The sequence below is a fragment of the Aquila chrysaetos genome, chromosome 1, assembly GCF_900496995.4.
Source record: "Aquila chrysaetos chrysaetos chromosome 1, bAquChr1.4, whole genome shotgun sequence".
NCBI classification, from domain to species: Eukaryota; Metazoa; Chordata; class Aves; order Accipitriformes; family Accipitridae; genus Aquila; species Aquila chrysaetos.
The window spans coordinates 82943060-82961565 of record NC_044004.1 but is presented as its reverse complement, the minus strand read 5'-3'; the positions used below and the strand labels follow the sequence as shown (position 1 = coordinate 82961565).

Genomic DNA, 18506 nt, shown 5'->3' with positions numbered 1-18506 from the left:
TTTCAGGGTCAAAAACATTAAAATAAGCCTTTAATTATGAAAGCTTCCCCCCACCCAATACAACCATTATCTTTTTCAATACTCAGAACCATTAATCCTTGCTTATATGACAACTCTGTTTTCTCCTTTTTAACCTGTGATCCCAGGTATTACTGTACAGTACACAAACACAGCTCTGAAGACAGAAATACGAGTACATCAGGGTGTTTTCTGGGCACTCATTTCTGTAACATCTGAGTTGTCTGCAAATATAAACCACGTTATTGTCACAGCCATCCTCTGAGCTGAAGTGCAATATTATTCTCGTTTTACTGATCAGGACTTGAGGCAAAAGCCTGGTTCAAAGAATCCTTTCTTTCTGTGAAGAACTGGATTTTTCAGACTACTCAGCACTTCACAAGTTCAAAGCACTGCTCCCACTGACTTACGCAAGAAACATTTTGCTAACACGTTTTCATTGAAAAAAACTTCATTTCCAATGGGAACACACTAGTTTCAGCAGAGCTTAGATGGAGAACAAATTCCTCAGCTTCATATTGGGTCAATGTGATACTCAGTCATACCAAATCCTTCTTTCCCATTCTGGCTAAGAAACCAGGCTACCGACCAGATAGGGTCTCCGTCTCAAGTGTTGGAGCTGCTTCATTTTGTACAATAACTAATCATACAGGAACCAAGAAGATTCAAGTAGACCTTGAATCAAGTTCTCCTACAAGCTGTTAAGTCCTCACCATGGTACTACATTAAAAAAATCGGTCCTTTTTGCTTCCTTACCCTCAGAAGTATAAACTGATTAATTCAAAGAAAAGAGAATGGGAGTGCCTGATGCTGCAGGGATTTCAAAGAATTAACCATCCTTTGTTCCCTGATGTAAATGTTTGTCACCGCATCAGAAAGTAAAACAGAAAATACTACTGAAACATATCTGTGCTAACTTGTAGTCTACAGATTTTGAGGTAAAAATTAATGAAAAGACCTCTACCAATTTCTACGAGAGATATATCAGGTCCCTTTTGGAGAATTATACAAAATCTAAACAGAAAATACCAAACAGTTGTGGGTTTTTTTGCATGAGATTGGAGCTGAAGTTTTCTGTAACGAAAAATTAGAACAACACTAGCATTTCATTTAAGTAATCTAAATGTAGGTGTACAAAAACAAAAGGAAGGACAATGATGTGTCTTTTAGGATAAAATTGGTCAAAATCAGTGAAAGCCAGCTTGGAGGACAATGTAACTATTAAAAGCTACTACAGGTCAATCAGATGATGAAATTTATCAGGAACTATGTACAAGACTATTTTCACTGCCAAATGTAAGTGATTTACAGCAAGTAAAGTACTAGCAAAAAAAAAAAAAAAAGGGAAAACCAAACTGCTTACAGATCAGTACCTTCCATTTTAATAGTTTATAAATGTTATTGGTCATAGAGGTAAGTTAAACTCCTATTAAAATCTATAGAATTTTTTTGCACTGTCCAGTTGGTTTTTACATGTATTTTGCAAACGGAAAAAAAAGATCTTCTGAAAGGCCGTAACGTACAAGAAGCTACAGAAAATGGTTTTACCTTTGGTGTTAAGAATTTACTCTTGGACACTCCTACCAGATGCTCTCCCATTCATAAATTCCATGTTATTTTTACGCTTTGGAACATCCCTGTTTCCCATGCAGTTTCCCATTTTGAGGCAGGTACTCACAGGAGGGGGACAGCTGGCCAAGTTCAGGGAAGGTGACACGACAGCAGAGTGCAGGTGGGAAAGAGGCACTATGTGCCGCAGCTTGCCTGAAGCAGAAGCTGATGAGTAGCCCGGGCCCTGCAGCTCCTGCAGAAAAACATTAGCCAAACAGAACAATCAAGAATAGCTAAGCAGAATAAACGGGTATAGACAGCATGCCCTCTCTAACAGGGCATCTCTTTTAGTCAAATCTTTTATAATATGTAGCACTCAATTCTGAAAACACTTCCTAGTATTAGCTGTGCTCAGACATAAACCTTTTAGTGACTGAACTGGGTGCCAAGAGTGGCAGTTTCATTTATTTTCAGAATTTTAACATATGCTCTGGAATCATTCAAGTGGAGGACATCTCAGGGCCACCACAAAATTCAAGTGTCCCACAGTTCTTGTACCTTTTTTCCCCCACTTGGGTGAGAATTTCTTTCACTGGAATATGAGATTCCCCACCTTTACCACTCTTCATATGAAGTACTTTTGTATCACTTAAGTAGATTTGTATTTTGAATATAGTATTTCATTTCTCACTCAAAACTAGCAACTGGGATGGGTGACTAAAATTAACAATAATTTCTTATGCCAAAATTACTGTTCCAAGTGTACTGTTCATTTATAGCAGTAGTTTCACTGCAGCCTTAATAGTCTATGGTTATAAATAAGGCAAAGGTAAATAATATTCTCTATTAAACTCATTAGTAAAGATAGAGATTAGACTAAATTTATTGGGCAATAAAAATTCTGGGCTCTATAACAGAGATACTGGCTTTACATTACTGCATGATTTTCCCTCAACCCTATCTTTCACTAATGCTGTATAGCTCAACAGATGTCAATTAAGTGTCTTCCTTTCTCTGTCCCAGATGCCTCATGACCATATTTCCTTTCCCCTTGCTAACAACTCTTTGCTTTTTAAAAATTATTTTTCTTTTGTGTGCTGCCTAACTAATTAGCGTAATCAAATTAAACTCAGAGCCCTTGTTTGCAGCTGCTATGTAGCTTTAAGGTTGCTAGTTTTATTTCAGGCCTGAAGAAGGCTGTGGGTGCCCAAAAGCTTGTTAGTGCTTTCTATCTCTAACAGTTACACTAGTAAAAGGCAACCCTACAGACCTCGCTCTCTCAATTAATTTTTCATAATAATGCCATGAACATTTCTAGCTTTTATTTGCCTAGGGCCACAAGAAAATGCTTAAGTGTCACTGAAACCAAAGCTTAGCAGCTGAAGCATGTGGGCCCATATTCCTGTTTAATTTTTTGTTGCCCTTACTGTAAATAGCACTTCAAAGTAACTGAAATTATGGACATGACTTGTGCAGCAATGAGGTATTCCATGTAAAAAAAGGTTTCAGAACACAAACTTTTTAGAGTACTTTGCAATAAATAGGGTTAAACCTAAAGTTAGAACACAAAGTAAATACATCTAACTTTATACCATGCTTCTCAGTAACGTACATACTTTTACATCTAGAGTATGCTGCAGTCTGAAGCGCATAGCTTCTTGCTCCTGACACTGGATTATGCACTGACATTCTGCAAATTGCATGGATGCCTGTAAGAGAGGATAGAAGAGGCATAAATTAATTTTGCTAACTTTCTGTGGATTACACTCTTTCCCGTTTTCCTTCTGATAAACAAGGTACACATACAGATGCTGTATTTATCTACTGCTATTAGTATAAAAATACTGCAATATGACCAGATGCCTTTCTTGATAGACTTACAAAAGCAACTGACTGGTTATACGATCCTAGTAGCCACAATGTGCACATCGTAATATCACAGAAGGGAGCTAATCCTGTCAGGGACAGTCCTAGAACCTACTGAACACCTTTGGGATTAGAAAATTCAACTGTGCTAATAGTGCAAAACTATACTCAAGGTTTTAAAATGAATGGCCGATAACTTTGTTGACCTGTCTTGGTTGTTACATACTCTTTCTTCTTTAAAAAGTTTACTCTGAAAAGGTGTGAGAAGATCGAAGCCAAACCACAAAAAGAGAGAGATCGATCTTCATGAACCAGACTGCTTTTATCACTCTAGCAGAGTTCCCTCTTCGGTTTTAAAATAAAAATAGCTACATTATTAGAAACTGACTCTCTTTCTGTGCTTCTTTACAACTGTCACTGAGGCATGGGCAGGCCCCCTGAGGCACTATGCATGTATCATTACAAGCAGCAGCTTTTTGAACATTTAACTTTGAATCATTAATGACGAGCAGGAGGGCCAATTACACTTTATGATGTTTATACAATGGATGCTCTGCAATGGTATATACCAGCATCCCGTCAGATGACACAGTACAACCTGTACTAATTTCTAAGTATTGTTACTCAGTGTACCTTATATGCCAGTTTTCAGTGAGCACTTGCCCCTACTGCCTCGGCTCCTTTGTCAGTTGGCTGGTACTGTGCACAATTATAGATACTACACAGAAAGTTAAGCTTCTAGTGTCAAGCATTTTAAGTGAGAAATGCCACATTTGGGAGGAGGTATTGCAGTTACTTTTTTTTTTTTTTTTTGGAGTGATAAAGCTATTTCAGAGTGACACCTTACATTAAATTTACATCTGAAAAGCTAGAATTCTGCGCAGCTGAAAAGGGCTCTTCCTTCTGGAAGAGCAGCAGCTTACCTGTAGGGCACCTGGGATTTATGTGCTAGTCAAACCAAAATCTAGAACCTGGCCTTAAGAGTCAGATATGTCAGCAACAGAAACCTCAACTAAAAAAGGCAAATGAAACAACACAGCACCCTTAAAAATGTCCCTCACCCAGCCACAGCTGGCTGACTAAGGCCCCAGAAAGGGCTGAACATGGACAACTGTCTTGAGTCAGCATGTGTCAATGCTCAGTTCCAGTGGAGCCCCTGTTATATGGAACAGTAGTCTCTCTCACCAGAGAAAGGAGCTGTGCCAAGAGCCAGCGGAAGGTCTGGAAAGTCAATCTACTGCCTGGAAGGTCAATCTGCTTTAAATTCCCTGCAGTTCATACTTCCCTGAGCTAGTAAGGAGTAAATCAAGAATTCTCTTAATGAAAATAGAAGCCTTTTCCAATTAAAAAAACAGAAGACAGTCTTAACTGTAGATATCTCTTCAGGTTAGTATCTTACAGTACATGTGAATAGGACATATTAAATACAACCTAGGTAAGAGGTCAGACATTTTCTCTTCCCAACTGTCTGTTGAGGAAAGCACCCAGTAGTCTCACTGAACTGAAAGCTACCTTAAATTACCTTATCAAGGGCTGTCTCCATCTTAGGTATTTTTTCTTTCAGATGTTTGCTTTGTGATCTCAGGATCTCCAGTTCCCCAGCAATCTTGGTATTTTCTGCTGTAATATAGCTCAATTCTTGACTTAGTTTACTATTTTCTTCTCTGAGGTAATGTTTTTCCTGAATTTAAGATGAGGTCAACAAAGTACGAGTCAAAAATTTATAACTACCTACATTAAACATACTTGTTTTCTGCAAATTTTTTTTTTCTTTGAAAGATCTGAATTAACCCTTTCGGAAGCTTAGCCATTGCATCTTGCACAGAGGTGAGGTTTTGCAACAAGAACACAGGTCTTATAAAGAAAAGTACAATTGGACTGGTACTGACAAAATAGTATCCCAGATTTTAGATCCATTTTGAAACTGCAATTTTCAGCTTCAGGATCCAAAGCCAGTAAAGAAGGACAGGTTATAGTGAACAGATATAAATGATCATTCAGTAAACTCCAGCTATTGGTAACTGAATGATTTGTCACAGAAAATGCTAGAAAGACCTCAATATGCTAGACAGACCCTGACATAGAGAGTTTACAACCAGAACTGCAAAGAACTGCCTCAGAAAAGAAAGAGGGGAAGCACTGTGGGCCAAATTCAGAAAGATACAGAATGCATTAGTTGACATTTTTAAAAATAACTGGTATTATTTTTATGGTATTTATGGTATTTATTATTATGAGAGCCTGATTCTCATTGAAACTAGTACTGTTCTTTCACAGAGAACCAATATGAATTAAAACCTGTCTACACAGAATGCTAATTTCTGTGGTGGAGATATTCCCTGATACATGCTAGCCGGACGACAGGGAAAGTGCCCATTACATCAAATAAAATTCTCTTTGGCCCTTTGTGGGCCAATTGCGCTGTTGGCCGTGCATTTCTCCAAAGAAAAATTTCTCTAAATACAGTTAAGTACTTTTACAGGGAGCTCTTGTGACCTTAGCTGCATTTGTCATTGCCTCTTCCAAGAATTTAATCTTGCTCTGTAATGCATCTATCTGTCCCCTCTTGGCTGTGATCTGCTTCTGCATTCCCACTGCAACTTTCATAGCTGTAAAAGACAAGATTAATTCTCAATGAATAACATTGATTATGCATTCTGAGTTCTGACCAAAGACTCTGGAAGTCAGTTATCAGCAATATGTTAGAATAAGTAAGTTGAACCAGGATCCCGCAGTCACTTATGTGTGCAAAACACCCACTAGAATCAGCTGGAGTTTTGTCCAAGGTAGTGGCACCAGACCCATCACACACACAAGACAAGATGACAGCATTCCCTGGAAATATGCATAAAGATCACCTAAGAAAACTCAACTCATGGTTTAAGTTTTACAGTATGTAGTAAATGATAAAACAAAAACATGCTGTCATCTGCAATACTGTTTATTTATTTCACAAAATATCTGGAATATTACTCTAGCAGCTATTGAGGGATCAATACTTACAAGAACCCTCTTGTTAAAAAGACAAACATGTGTGATTTTGGGGAAGTTCAATCCATAATTACCATTGCCATCAGATCCCTCCATAGTCCTTAGAGCAGTCCTGGTCTGTTCCAGTTCAGCTTGGGCAGATTTCAACTGCATTTTCAGTTGGTCTGCAGTATTTTTCATCTCCTCAATTTTACCCTGGTAATCCCTCTTCAAATCTTCAAATCCCTCTGGTGAGAGTAAGTAAAGATTGAAATTATAGTGACAAAAAAATTATCATTCTTCTAGACTAAGATTACTGATTGGTTGCCTACTCTCTTTAAAGAAGTATTAGATATGCAGAGAGCTAAGACATAAAGCAAATAACATCCACTACTACCAAATGCACAACTAGTAGTTCATTGTCTTGCATGTCAGCAAAAGCTTCAGTTTCACCAGAAACAAATGTGTTCTTCGGTTGCGCGCCAAAGCAATAGTTCAAGAAAGTGATGTAAATCCACATTTCTGAGTTCCTGCTGCTAGAACCAACTGCATATTGTGGAAGTTAAGGGTCTTGGTGAGAGACAGGATTTTGCCCTGATCATTCTTCTCTCCAGCCACACTTATAACCAGACTCAGGTCTGAACTGATCTAATTTGTCAAGCATTTCCCCGCAACTCTGCTTCTCAGCTCTGTTTCTTATATCTCTCTTCAACTCCTCTTATGTCACCCATACCACTACAAGCCAGCCAGCTGTATGCTCAGACTCTTTATCAACAGCTTGGCCCTAATTCCTCTGTGGTCATTCACTCCGATAAGCCCTCCCTAAAGCTCATTCACCCTGATAGTACTATAGAAAACTAAAGCAGACCTTCCATGTAAAATCACAGTATCTGTTTAATTCTTACAAAACTTAATGAGTTTAATAGTATAGCCGAGTTGTGAAAAAATAAATGTTACCAATGTGTATTTTATAAAAGTACAGGGGTGCATAGAGACAAAAGCAAGTGAACAATATCATCTGGCTGGCTGCAGTGCAGATGTAACAGAGGATCTCCCTGACTTTTGGTGGTTGCCTTGGGTCCAGCCCCTATATATATATTTTTTAAAGTATTATCTCAATTGGCTTCCTAAACATTAGTTGTGAAAACAGTGGAGTTAGAACATGAACTTTTAAAATAACATTGTAGCAGAACTACAGAAACACAAACCAAGTTATTCTGTAATTTGACCATAGATGGTTAATGGGATCCACTAGTGTTCTTAAGTAACACTCAGGAAAAAGTGCTCAAGTTTCTATTCTGTGATTTACTAGATCTGCTTCTTTGGTCTCCACAGTCAGGTGGTTTAAGTATTTTCGCTCAGGGTAGTGACTGCCTGCCATAAGGATTGTATTCCCATCATTCTGTGCCAGAATTCCAAACTATGACATAGCTCTCTGAAGCAATCTGACCATCCTGTGCTGGCAGGGAACCTCCTGCTGTACCAGCAGCCATATTTGGATTCAGCAAGCAAGCTGCTCTTATTTTTAATGTCAGCCCAATTTAGCAGTCATCAGAGCCGAGCTAAGTTGAGCCTCCCTACCTGCAAGGCCAGCCAGCTCACTCCGAGTGGCTTGGAGTTCATTCATTAGCTGGTCTTTCTCTAGTTTCGTATCATTAAGTGCATGGAGCCTCTCAGTGCATGTGTTAACCAGTTTAACCTTTTCCAGTTCCAGCTCACTCAGTCTGGCCTCCAGTTCATGTATTCTAGCTTCTTTCTCATCCTTTGCAATCTACTTACACAGAAAACAATAGTAACTATGTGTAATATACATCATTATATAAAATAACCATAAAGACGTGCAGACATCATCATTACTTCAAATCTCTTGTCAGAGAACAGTTTGGGGCAAGAAAGAAAAACAGAGTAAAACAGACAAATTACTTTTGAGAACATTGCTAATCCAAGGAAAAAAGGGTACAACAGAATCCGATCTGATGGCTTTACAGCATGTTTAACCTTACCAGGTGCATGATATGAAAATGATTTCTGTCCTCTTGTAGCTATACCTCCATACTCACTCCTAATGCTCAACGGTCTTCTCACAGAAGAGGATGAAATTCCCTATCAGGAGTGAATTTTTTCTGAACATGCTGACCTGCATAAGACTACCATATCCTGTAATTCTTGTCTGAGAAATAACCGCTCATAAACAGTGTCCTCCATTTGGAATTCTGAGCGCTCACTGTCTTGTTATTTCTCAGTAACACTTCGTATTTCTCGTTCTGCTACTGGTGTGGACAATTGTGCCACGGAGGACAGCATGTTACATTCCAGCCTTCATAAGCCTTTTGGCAACTGCTTTTCACCAGTGAATTATTCCTTTTTGGTGGTAATGTGATAATATTATTCTTCTCTGCCCACTAACTCTTTTAGTGCTGTTAGGATTCAAAGTGCATTGTTGGACCTTCTTTAAAACCACTGTATTAGCACATTAAGATATAGATTTAATAACAGAAAATATTTACTGTCTTATAGAGACATAAATATAGCACCATTTGCACACCTTAAGTTCTTCTACTTTGAGTTTCCAGTCATTTCTTTCTTTTATAAACTGAGATTTCTCAACTTCCATTGCTCCAGCAGTGCGACTGGACTGGCCCACAATCTGGGTCATGTTATCAATTTGCTTTTGGAAGACCTCAATAATCCTTTCCTTCTCTAACACCTGCAGTTTCAGTGTTTCACACTCTGACTGCACGTTATGTAAACAGTCCTCTTCATTCTTCAGGTGCTGGAGTTCCTGCATCCTACTGCCAAGTTGTGAATGTAGCTTCTTGATTTCCTTACTGGTAACCTCAAGGGCTCTCTCTTTCTCCTGCAGACAGGCTGTCAGAGTTGACAATGTTTTCTCAGCAGCCTCCAAATTGATCTGTTTGGCTGTAAGATCTTCTTTAACTTTACAGAGTGTTTCCTTGGTTGACTCCAGTTGGACAGTCAAAGAGGAGATTCTTCCAATGCTTTCTTTTTTTTCCTTAACTGCAGCCATCTGAATAATAGCAATAGAAGGATCAACCAAGAGAAATGTTTATTTCTACCTTTAGAAGTTCCTTTCACATTTCTGGTTTTCTATAGTTCATCTTAAACACCTGAGTTTTACAAGAAAATTAGGTCAGCATGGTCTGATCTACAATGACTGTGATTCTTCTGGTTTTCTTTCCTCTTTCTCCATTTTAATAAATGAAGTATTGCTTAGAATATTGGGTCTTTTATCACAGAAAACTAAAAATGTTAAACCTATGTAAAAAAAAAAATTAATCAACTGGAAACATTAGTACAAAATTTAGAGCAGGTGAGGCTCAAGAACTTTGAGTGTTAAAACTCGACTGACAGCACTGTAAGTTGGGGAAAAAAAAAGTATGTACATGAATAATTTATTACTGATTTTATTCCTGCGGGCAGCAATGGGCACCATTTAAAGCAAAAAGTACTGTGACTCAGGAACTTCCAATAGAACAAAATAGAAACAGAAGAAAAGAATGAACTTCCTGGTGGGAGGATATTAAAGGAAAAATAATGGATTGAGAAAATGTAGAACAATGTGTGCGGTAGCACAAGCCTGTGGTTCGGTAGAAAACAAAGGAATTAACTTGATCTTTACTCATAATGCGAAGTGGGTTACCTAATTACAGCTCATTTTTGAGGGTCTGAAGTCTTGAAGAAAGGAGAATGTACTACAAGTCAGTGTCTAGGAATCTACTTTGTCAGAAGTAATTCTTTCTGACATAGCACTGCATTTCAGCTTAGGGTTATAAACCCAAACTTCATTACGTCTTCATTAAGCACCACATAAAGTAAGGCATTATGAAGGCCTTTAATTTGCTAATTAATCTTACAGAAGTGCTCACTACCTTCAATAGTTTGTTTGTTATATCTGGCAGCATCAAACTTTCTGGAAATTTAAAAAAAGTTGTTTTGGAGGTTTACAGTCAAAATCAAACACATTATCAGCAGAACATTCATTTTCACCTAAGGCTTGTACGTCAAAAATCCAAGATTAAAAATATCGCTTCTAATTCCTCAACAGTGTTGTAGTTTAACCCCAGCCAGCAACTAAGCACCACACAGCCGCTCACTCACTGCCCCCCCCCCACCCAGTGGTATGGGGGAGAAAATTGGGAAAAGAAGTAAAACTCGTGGGTTGAGATAAGAACGGTTTAATAGAACAGAAAAGAAAAAACTAATAATAACACTAATAAAATGACAACAGTAATGATAAAAGGATTGGAATGTACAAATATCACACAGTGCAACTGCTCACCACCCGCCACCGATCGACGCCCAGTTAGTCTCTGAGCAGCGATTCCCCCCACCCCCACTCCCCCCAGTTTATACACTAGACTTGACTTCACATGGTATGGAATACCCCGTTGGCCACTTTGGGTCAGCTGCCCTGGCTGTGTCCCCTCCCAACTTCTTGTGCCCCTCCAGCTTTCTTGCTGGCTGGGCATGAGAAGCTGAAAAATCCTTGACATTAGTCTAAACACTACTTAGCAACAACTGAAACCGTCAGTGTTATCAACATTCTTTGCATACTGAACTCAAAACATAGCATTGTACCAGCTACTAGGAAGACAATTAACCCTATCCCAGCTGAAACCAGGACACACAGTAGAGAGAGATGAAGGTCAGATTAATAGGAAAAAAATGCAAATTCTGACTGTCATGTATCTGCCTCTTTGGAAGGAAAATTTTGGCACATGAGCTCCAGAGACCTCCCAACCATGGTAACCAGAGTCACAGTATTTCTACCTGAAGTACAGCCCCCAGTCGGTGCACTTTCTGTCCTGAACACTATCACGCTGCAGTTGCTCACCAACCTGGCGCTCCATTTGTCTGCAACATTCAGTCTTCATTTCCTTCACTGTGTTTTCCATGCACTGCAACTGTATGTTTTTGTTGTCTAGTTGCTTCCTTAGATGGTCAATGGTGATGCTGTTGTCTGTGTTTCGATCCCAAAATCGCTTGTTCTGCTCTTTTTCTAGGCTTAACTCTATGTCTTTTTTATGAAGTTCAGTCTACAAGAGATTAAAGTTATCTCCCTTCTTGAATCACATTTAGGATTTTTTTTGTTCCTTCTCTTAACATTAGCAACATTCAATTACACAATTACATATCTGAAAAGGGACTACTGCATGCATTTACACTTTGCAGAAGACAGGAATATTGGCTAAACTAGTCTGGCACCTCCCATATGTTTTCTTCCAACAAAGCAGTAACTTTCAACTTTATATATTGCTGCTGTAATTATTTTGAACCATTAACACCTCAACGCTGACGTCTTTCATGTCATTTATATCTATCCCAAAATAATTATAAGCTACAAAATGAAAAAAGATTATATTGTGTCAACATCAAATGAAAAACAATGAAGCACTACATTACATGCCAAGGAAGGCTGCTCTTGATACTACCACTACTAAGAATTGTACATTGCTTGTTTCGTTCCATGCAGTAATTTGTCACATGTTCTCCAGAGCTTAAATCTTTTCCACCTCAGACATAATCCTAACAGTACATAATTGAAATTATAAATGATAATTTAAAATGTAAATAATATTAAAAATACCGACATACACATTTCAGAGCTACTAATTTCCAAAATATGAATTTAAAATATGCCCAAACTGAATTATCAATAGGCATTTCTGCCCACCATAACTTTTGCTATTGTTAGCTATCTGCACATTGTTAAAGCTGAAGTAAAGAACTAAGTAGGAAGCTCAGAGAATGGCAGAATGAAAACGTGAACTGAAGACATAGAAACAAAAGGAATCCTAAAATTAGATTCCTAACCTTCAATTATGAAATGATTATTCTGACTCCAGTCTTCTCTATAGGTATGTACAATCTGTATGAAAAGATTTACACTAACATATTCTTGAATAAGAGGACACCATATGGAATGAAATAATGTCAATACCTCCTTCAGAAGCACTGTGACACTCACTGGGCAAACCAACCTAATGAAACCACACAAACTAGTATCCCAACATTCAGTCATTAAGGAATTACCTCATGTAAGAAAAAAGCAAGGCCAATTATAGTACATGAAGCCAGTTGTGATGAAACCAACCCTATGCGGCAAAATTTTTTTATACTGTCTGTTCAGTTTGTGTATATTCTCAACCAGTTACAAAGGAATGCTTAGTACTGTTAGGAAAATCCTGGATATGTCTTCCAAAATATGTGTTAAGGGACCAAGGTTCCTTAACAGAGGGATCTAAACTGTGAGGTTAAAGTGAAGGTGGCTCAGCATCTTTAATATGGTTTGCATAGGATTCAAGGATTTTGAATTTATGACAAAGTTCACGTTAATTACGAATGTCCTGCACTGCTAATGGCAAAGGCCTTTGGAAAACTTTCTTCACACCTAATTCAAATTTCTAGCAAAAAATAATCCTCAAACTTATTTATAAGGGGGCTGCTGCCCTTTGGAAACAAGCAACATCCAAATCTAAACACAAAGCAGTAAGGAGAGGCTTTTACAAAGCAAAATTTTTTTCAATACTATCACTTGTTTTTACCAACAATTGATGAATCTGGTCATTCAGATTTCCAGATTCTTGGCTGCATTGATCCTGTTCTGTCTGAGCTTCTGCTATTTCAGACTGAGCTAGGTGCAACTGCTTCTCAAGATCTTCAACCTAGAATAAAGACAAATATTCATTAAGAACTATCTTAATGTATTCTATTTTAAACAGTACATCAGATTTCTTCTATTCTCCTTCTAAGTTCTACTTGAAAGAAGTCCAAATGTCATCTTTTGGCTCAGCAGTTACTCCCTAGCTGTATTCAGAATTGTGTTGTCTTCTTTGAGTGATTAAGCTCAATTTCATTGCAGAGTTAACTAAGGTTCCTAAGAATGAACTGGCTTCCACCCTGATCCACAGCTCTTCAAAAAATTCCTTACCTATGCCATAAACATTGAATGGAATGGGAAAAGAGCCACTTCAGAAAAAAAAGTTCAAGCTCCTTGCTTGATTTGCAGTACTACTAGTCAGAAAAGCCAATATAATGCAAGTGTAAGTAAAACAGAATTTGTATGGAATCATTCAATGAGAAAATACATGAAACCTCCTACAGTGCTCTTCTAATAAACACTTTAGGATCTGCAACCTCTCTTTTGGCTAACACCAAAATCTGGGCATTTCCCTTCTACTTCCTTAAAAACATTTCTTCAGCTTGTGACAAAAGCAATAATCTCTTCCCTTCTTCTTCTGCCCCCCACCCCCTCTTTCATGCATTTGATTATAATGATGACATAATTCTTTTCAATTAGGAATGGACCATTTATGCAGGGCTAGTCCCAAAACCTCGTGTCCTTCACCAAATGGGGGCTGGGAAGATCAGGATGATATGACAGGACGTTGCCAAGAAAAGTTCTGAAGATCTTCTTAGGATGTTTTCCTTCCCCAAAATCACAAGTCTTCTCTTCCCAGAGCTCCAATGCCTAAGCAGCAGAAGGGACATTATGAGGGCCTTTTCTTCCTATAATTGCTCAAGGTCCTTTTTGAAAGCGGTGTCTCTCATCTTGCGGAGCCCTCCATCAGAAGCAGAAATCTCCCGAAGTCCTAGATGACTTCCCCCTGAAACCCTCTTTACACAACTACTCCACATTTCCACACAAAATCCAAGCCTGAAGTACACCTTCGACAGAGTTCAACAACTGTGTACAACATTATCAATAAGGCTTTCACAGTAACAGAAAGAGCTGTCCTCACACAGGGCCTTTCCTGTACAATTAAGTTAATTTAGGGAGAATTTGGTCCCAAGCATATATTCAGCCATATTCACTTTGTTTTTAATGATACAATGACATTCTTCAGACACACCTAGGCCTAACAGCAGGTTTTATGTAGCTAAGGCAGGGAGGTATATTCCTTCACTATGAATACATTACAAAATCTACAGACAAACATGTTTTGCTCCAAGTGGTAGTCACTTTCTCTGAAAGGATGCAACTTCTGGCAGTGTATGAGATGATGGACCAGTCTACAACACTTTTTAATTATTAACATAGGCATATCCAAACGGAACACTTACATATTTACATTTATATCCACTAAGTAAAGTACCAGATTTTCTGACTGCTGAAACCATCTGGTATCAACAACTTACAGTGGCTTTAGTTTTCACCTATTCCCTTGAAAATTTTAGTTGCTAAAGTGTTTACCTGCCAAAGAAGCTGCAGAGAAATGCTCGTTGCAAAAGACAGACATACAGTTGTAAAACCTTTATTTAGATTCTCTCTCACACCTTCCCAGGAATGACTCCACATAACAGCCTGAGATCAAATGATCTCCAGCTATCAACTTGTCTCTCACTAAAGTCTACGTTAGCAATTCAGTGTATTATACTTCCTATTCAAAAGCAATTTTTATCAGACCAAGTAGTATATTATTTTATAGATATACAAAATCAACATTTTCTAGAGTTGGTAGACTGTGAAAATTCGCCTTAAATTGATTCCCAGTTTCCAATTTTACATCTGAGGTAAACATCGTGAAAGGAAACACACCTAAGGAATATACACTGCAGTTACAGCTATATATGTGATATGACCTTATGCTGTGCATTGCATGATTTAAATCAAAGTATTTCAGGTAAATAGACCTAACACGAAAAGCATACCGTATATTATACTCTTCCTTAAGGATGAAATACAGTAATCGAGATTAATTTAATTTACAAATTCTCCATAGCTCAGTTATGATGCTGTGAAAAGTCACTTTTGGTACTGACTAGTGTGAGTTTTGATACATGTGAATCAATGGAATTGATAAAACTGGAAACCTACAGAAATGATGAAACACAACGTCCTTCCTGCTCTGCTTTACAGTGCAAGTACACGTACACCATGGCTCCACAGGCTTGACCTGCACATCCCTGCCATTCCATTCTCAGACCTTTTTGGATCAGAGACTATCAGCTCTGCCAAACTTCACAGCACTCCTGTGACGTGAACTTTCCAATAGTATGTAGGAGAAGGACACCTGAATCCTCATGACTTGTAATCTAAGCTGGATGTGGATCCACCAAGCATTTCTGTATGTGTCAGTTACACTAATTTTTAAAGGGAGCAGAGAGCAACTGCTTTCAGGTCATTTTCTAAGGAAAACATGAATTATCTTTCACCAAAAATAAGGAAAAATTTAAAAGATATTAAAATTGTTTATAAAACTGGAATCCAAAGCAGTGAAATAAGTGAAAGACGCAGCAGACGTGGTATAGGAACAGGATATAAAATGCTGCAGTTAGTGATACGGCAGAGATTCTCGGGTGGGACTGTAAGCAGTTCTCTCCATTTGTCTGCAGTTAATTCCCCGCTGTACTACCTGGAAAAAAGTTGCTCTTCGGGCACAAGCGTAGTTAAAAAAAGTTTGTCAAGACTAATGTTTTCTAATGGGATTAAGAAAAACTTTGAATACACAGGTGGTAGCCAGCCTCTCTTTCTTGCCTGTACTACATCCTGCTGATAAGAAGCCTTTGGATTTCAATAAATGTTACAAGATTCTTAACTCACAGTGGGGCATCTCTGGGCACCTGAAAGCTTCTCAAGCGCTGCTGTAATGTCAATGTTCTCCCATCCTTGCACTTACCATGACAAAGTTCCCAAAGAAATTTTCTGGGCAGTCCAACTTAAATAAAAAGCTATTTTTACTGCCTGTTTTATGCTGACATATTCTCTAATGGTATAGTGAAACAATGTTCTTGTCCTGCCTGTGCAAATGATGCTGGCAGTGCAGAATCATTTTATGTATTTCCAGAAAGCATAGTTTATGGTATGCTCTCAATACATTCAGCAAAACTATTTTGTGTTCAGTAAGTTTTGCAAAGCTATTTTGTGTTAGAGAAAGATAACTTGTTCTTAAAAATAACAGGAACAAATAGAGTTAAGGATAACGTAATTTATGTTACTGTCCACACAGTTCTTCTGAAGCAATCCCTTATCAAAAGACTTGCCTTACATATCCAAACATTTCAGATATCCAGTTTCAATGGCACTAATGCTAACACACAAATCCATATACACACCTTGTCTTCATACACCTTCTTAGCTTCTCGTAATTCAGAACGCAGCTGAGAAACTGTAGATTCCAGGTGACTACCTTGATGTGCAAGCACCGAATTTTGGTTTCTTGTTTGTTCTCTAAGACAAGTTTTAGGTGGAAAAATTAGAAACTGTAAGAACCATGAAAGCATGAAACATTTGTGGTTGGTTTCACTGCAATGAGTATGACCACTGAAACTTACTGCTTTGAAGTACGATTACCATTCACAGTGAGATCACATAAAAATTACACCTTCCTACTGGTTAGATTTTCTCTCTGATATTTACCTCACATAAAATTACATAAATTGAAATCTTGATGGTTTGTATTCCTGCTAACTCACTGATTCTCAAGCAAGTTCTAAGAAAGCTGAGTCTGCTTTCAAATGCACCCCCCAACTATTCTACAAGCAGAACTGAGAAACATTTTGCTATCAGCTACTCAATCTGAAGTATGCAAGTCAGATATTAGTGCGTACAAATATTTAAATCTCATCTTAAGTTTGCAACACTGCATGGGATGTCCTCATTTTTTTAACTGATATATTGAGCACCGATTTCCGAGTCATCAAGCGGCCAGTGACAATTAACATCTTTTTATTCTCACTCTATGGTTAATAAAGTCAACAGTACCAACATAGCTATTTATCCCAAATGAAGATTACCTTTTCTTTAAAATTACTGTTCATTACCATTTGTACATGTATGCAAACAACCCAACTGTTTACCCATTCTTGTTTGTGATTCAGCTGATAATGCTGCTGGAAATTAATGTTTGTATCCGAATCCACAGAACATTTAGAAGGCAAAGGTCATGCTACAATGCAGCCATCTAAAATTGCACTCAGCCACAGCTCTTAGCTTACATACTCTTCCATCCCTTAACTTTAGCCATGTACTCCGCAGAAACTGTTCGAAACTCAGATAACAGAGATTCATCACTCCAAAAGCTGGTGGCAAGAACAGAGCTGACGGGTCGAGCCAGTTTGAGCTTCCGCTGACTTTGCTGGCCTTACTCTTCTTCTGAACTGCAGCACTCTAAGCGAACCAGCCCGAGTCTCCCGATTCTCAGTCTGCCTAATGCGTGACTATTTTGCCTCTCCCCTGTATAGCACAGTTTCATGGTTTTTTTTCTTCTTTCCCCTTTTTTCTTCATTCCATAATTTATGCAAGGACTGCTTAACTCTTTAAACAAAAACACTAAGAAACCAAACGCATAGGACCGAGAGTAGAGTATACTAGCAGCATAAACCTTCTCTCAAATTAAGGTTACTCTTAACAATTTTCTATATTCTAATCAAAAAACATACTGAACGATCTCCACCTGGCTTTGATATATTTGCATAGCAGCGTGCACTGTTAGCTTTATCAGTTAGTGCTGCCACCTCCTGTTCATGCTCACTTATTAGCTGCTTAATCCTGTTTCAAAAAGAAAATAATTTTAGCCTTGGAAAATAGTAACTTCTCTGCTGAAGAGGTAACGCTATTTTTCAGTAGTCAGAAATGTAACATTTTTATGTTCTACTGTGAATGAAATATTATGTATTGAGTTATTGACCTTTTTATTTTGAACAGGTTACTGTATAATTCAGGTGAATAGCTGGGGAAATGAGGACTTCTTGAACAAGGAAAGAGAAAGCTCTCAGAGAAATTAGTAAGAAAAAGCTGATGTAACCACCAAAGTGATTACTTTCAATCTTTTCTTTTAATGGTAGCACTAGTCTCCCAACAAATTCTAGATGTCCACCTAAGTAACCAATCACACTTACAAAAATAAGGTGTACGGATTCTTCCAAAATGCTATTTTTTGGGGGCAGTGAATAAAACAGGAAATTGTAAGCATGGAAGGAAAAAGCAGCAGAAAGTCAAGAGCAAATAAACATCTGGAATGGAACAATTATTAAGTCCTCAAAAATATCACTTGCTGTGCCCCAGCCACTCCCCTCGCCCCATATCATCATCATCATCACAAAAGAATTATCTGTGGAACATGTGAAAAAAAATCTAT

The 18506-nt window shown here is 38.1% G+C and overlaps 1 protein-coding gene across 2 annotated transcripts in view; it reads right to left on the bottom strand.

The window, feature by feature from the left end:
* The window catches only part of CCDC158 (coiled-coil domain containing 158), a 35304-nt gene that overhangs the window by 9366 nt on the left and 7432 nt on the right, over window positions 1-18506 (bottom strand). Inside the window, exons 8-17 of one of the 2 annotated variants that reach the window (XM_030017879.1) lie at window positions 16483-16597; window positions 12972-13091; window positions 11265-11462; window positions 8951-9433; window positions 7987-8176; window positions 6501-6653; window positions 5932-6044; window positions 4958-5116; window positions 3186-3278; window positions 1697-1822 (exon numbers count right to left, since the gene is read on the bottom strand). In XM_030017879.1, the coding sequence (XP_029873739.1) occupies window positions 1697-1822; window positions 3186-3278; window positions 4958-5116; window positions 5932-6044; window positions 6501-6653; window positions 7987-8176; window positions 8951-9433; window positions 11265-11462; window positions 12972-13091; window positions 16483-16597 (1750 nt within the window). Of the gene's footprint in view, window positions 1-1696; window positions 1823-3161; window positions 3279-4957; window positions 5117-5931; window positions 6045-6500; window positions 6654-7986; window positions 8177-8950; window positions 9434-11264; window positions 11463-12971; window positions 13092-16482; window positions 16598-18506 lie in introns of both variants that reach the window. The other variant, XM_030017869.1, reaches the window with a different exon arrangement.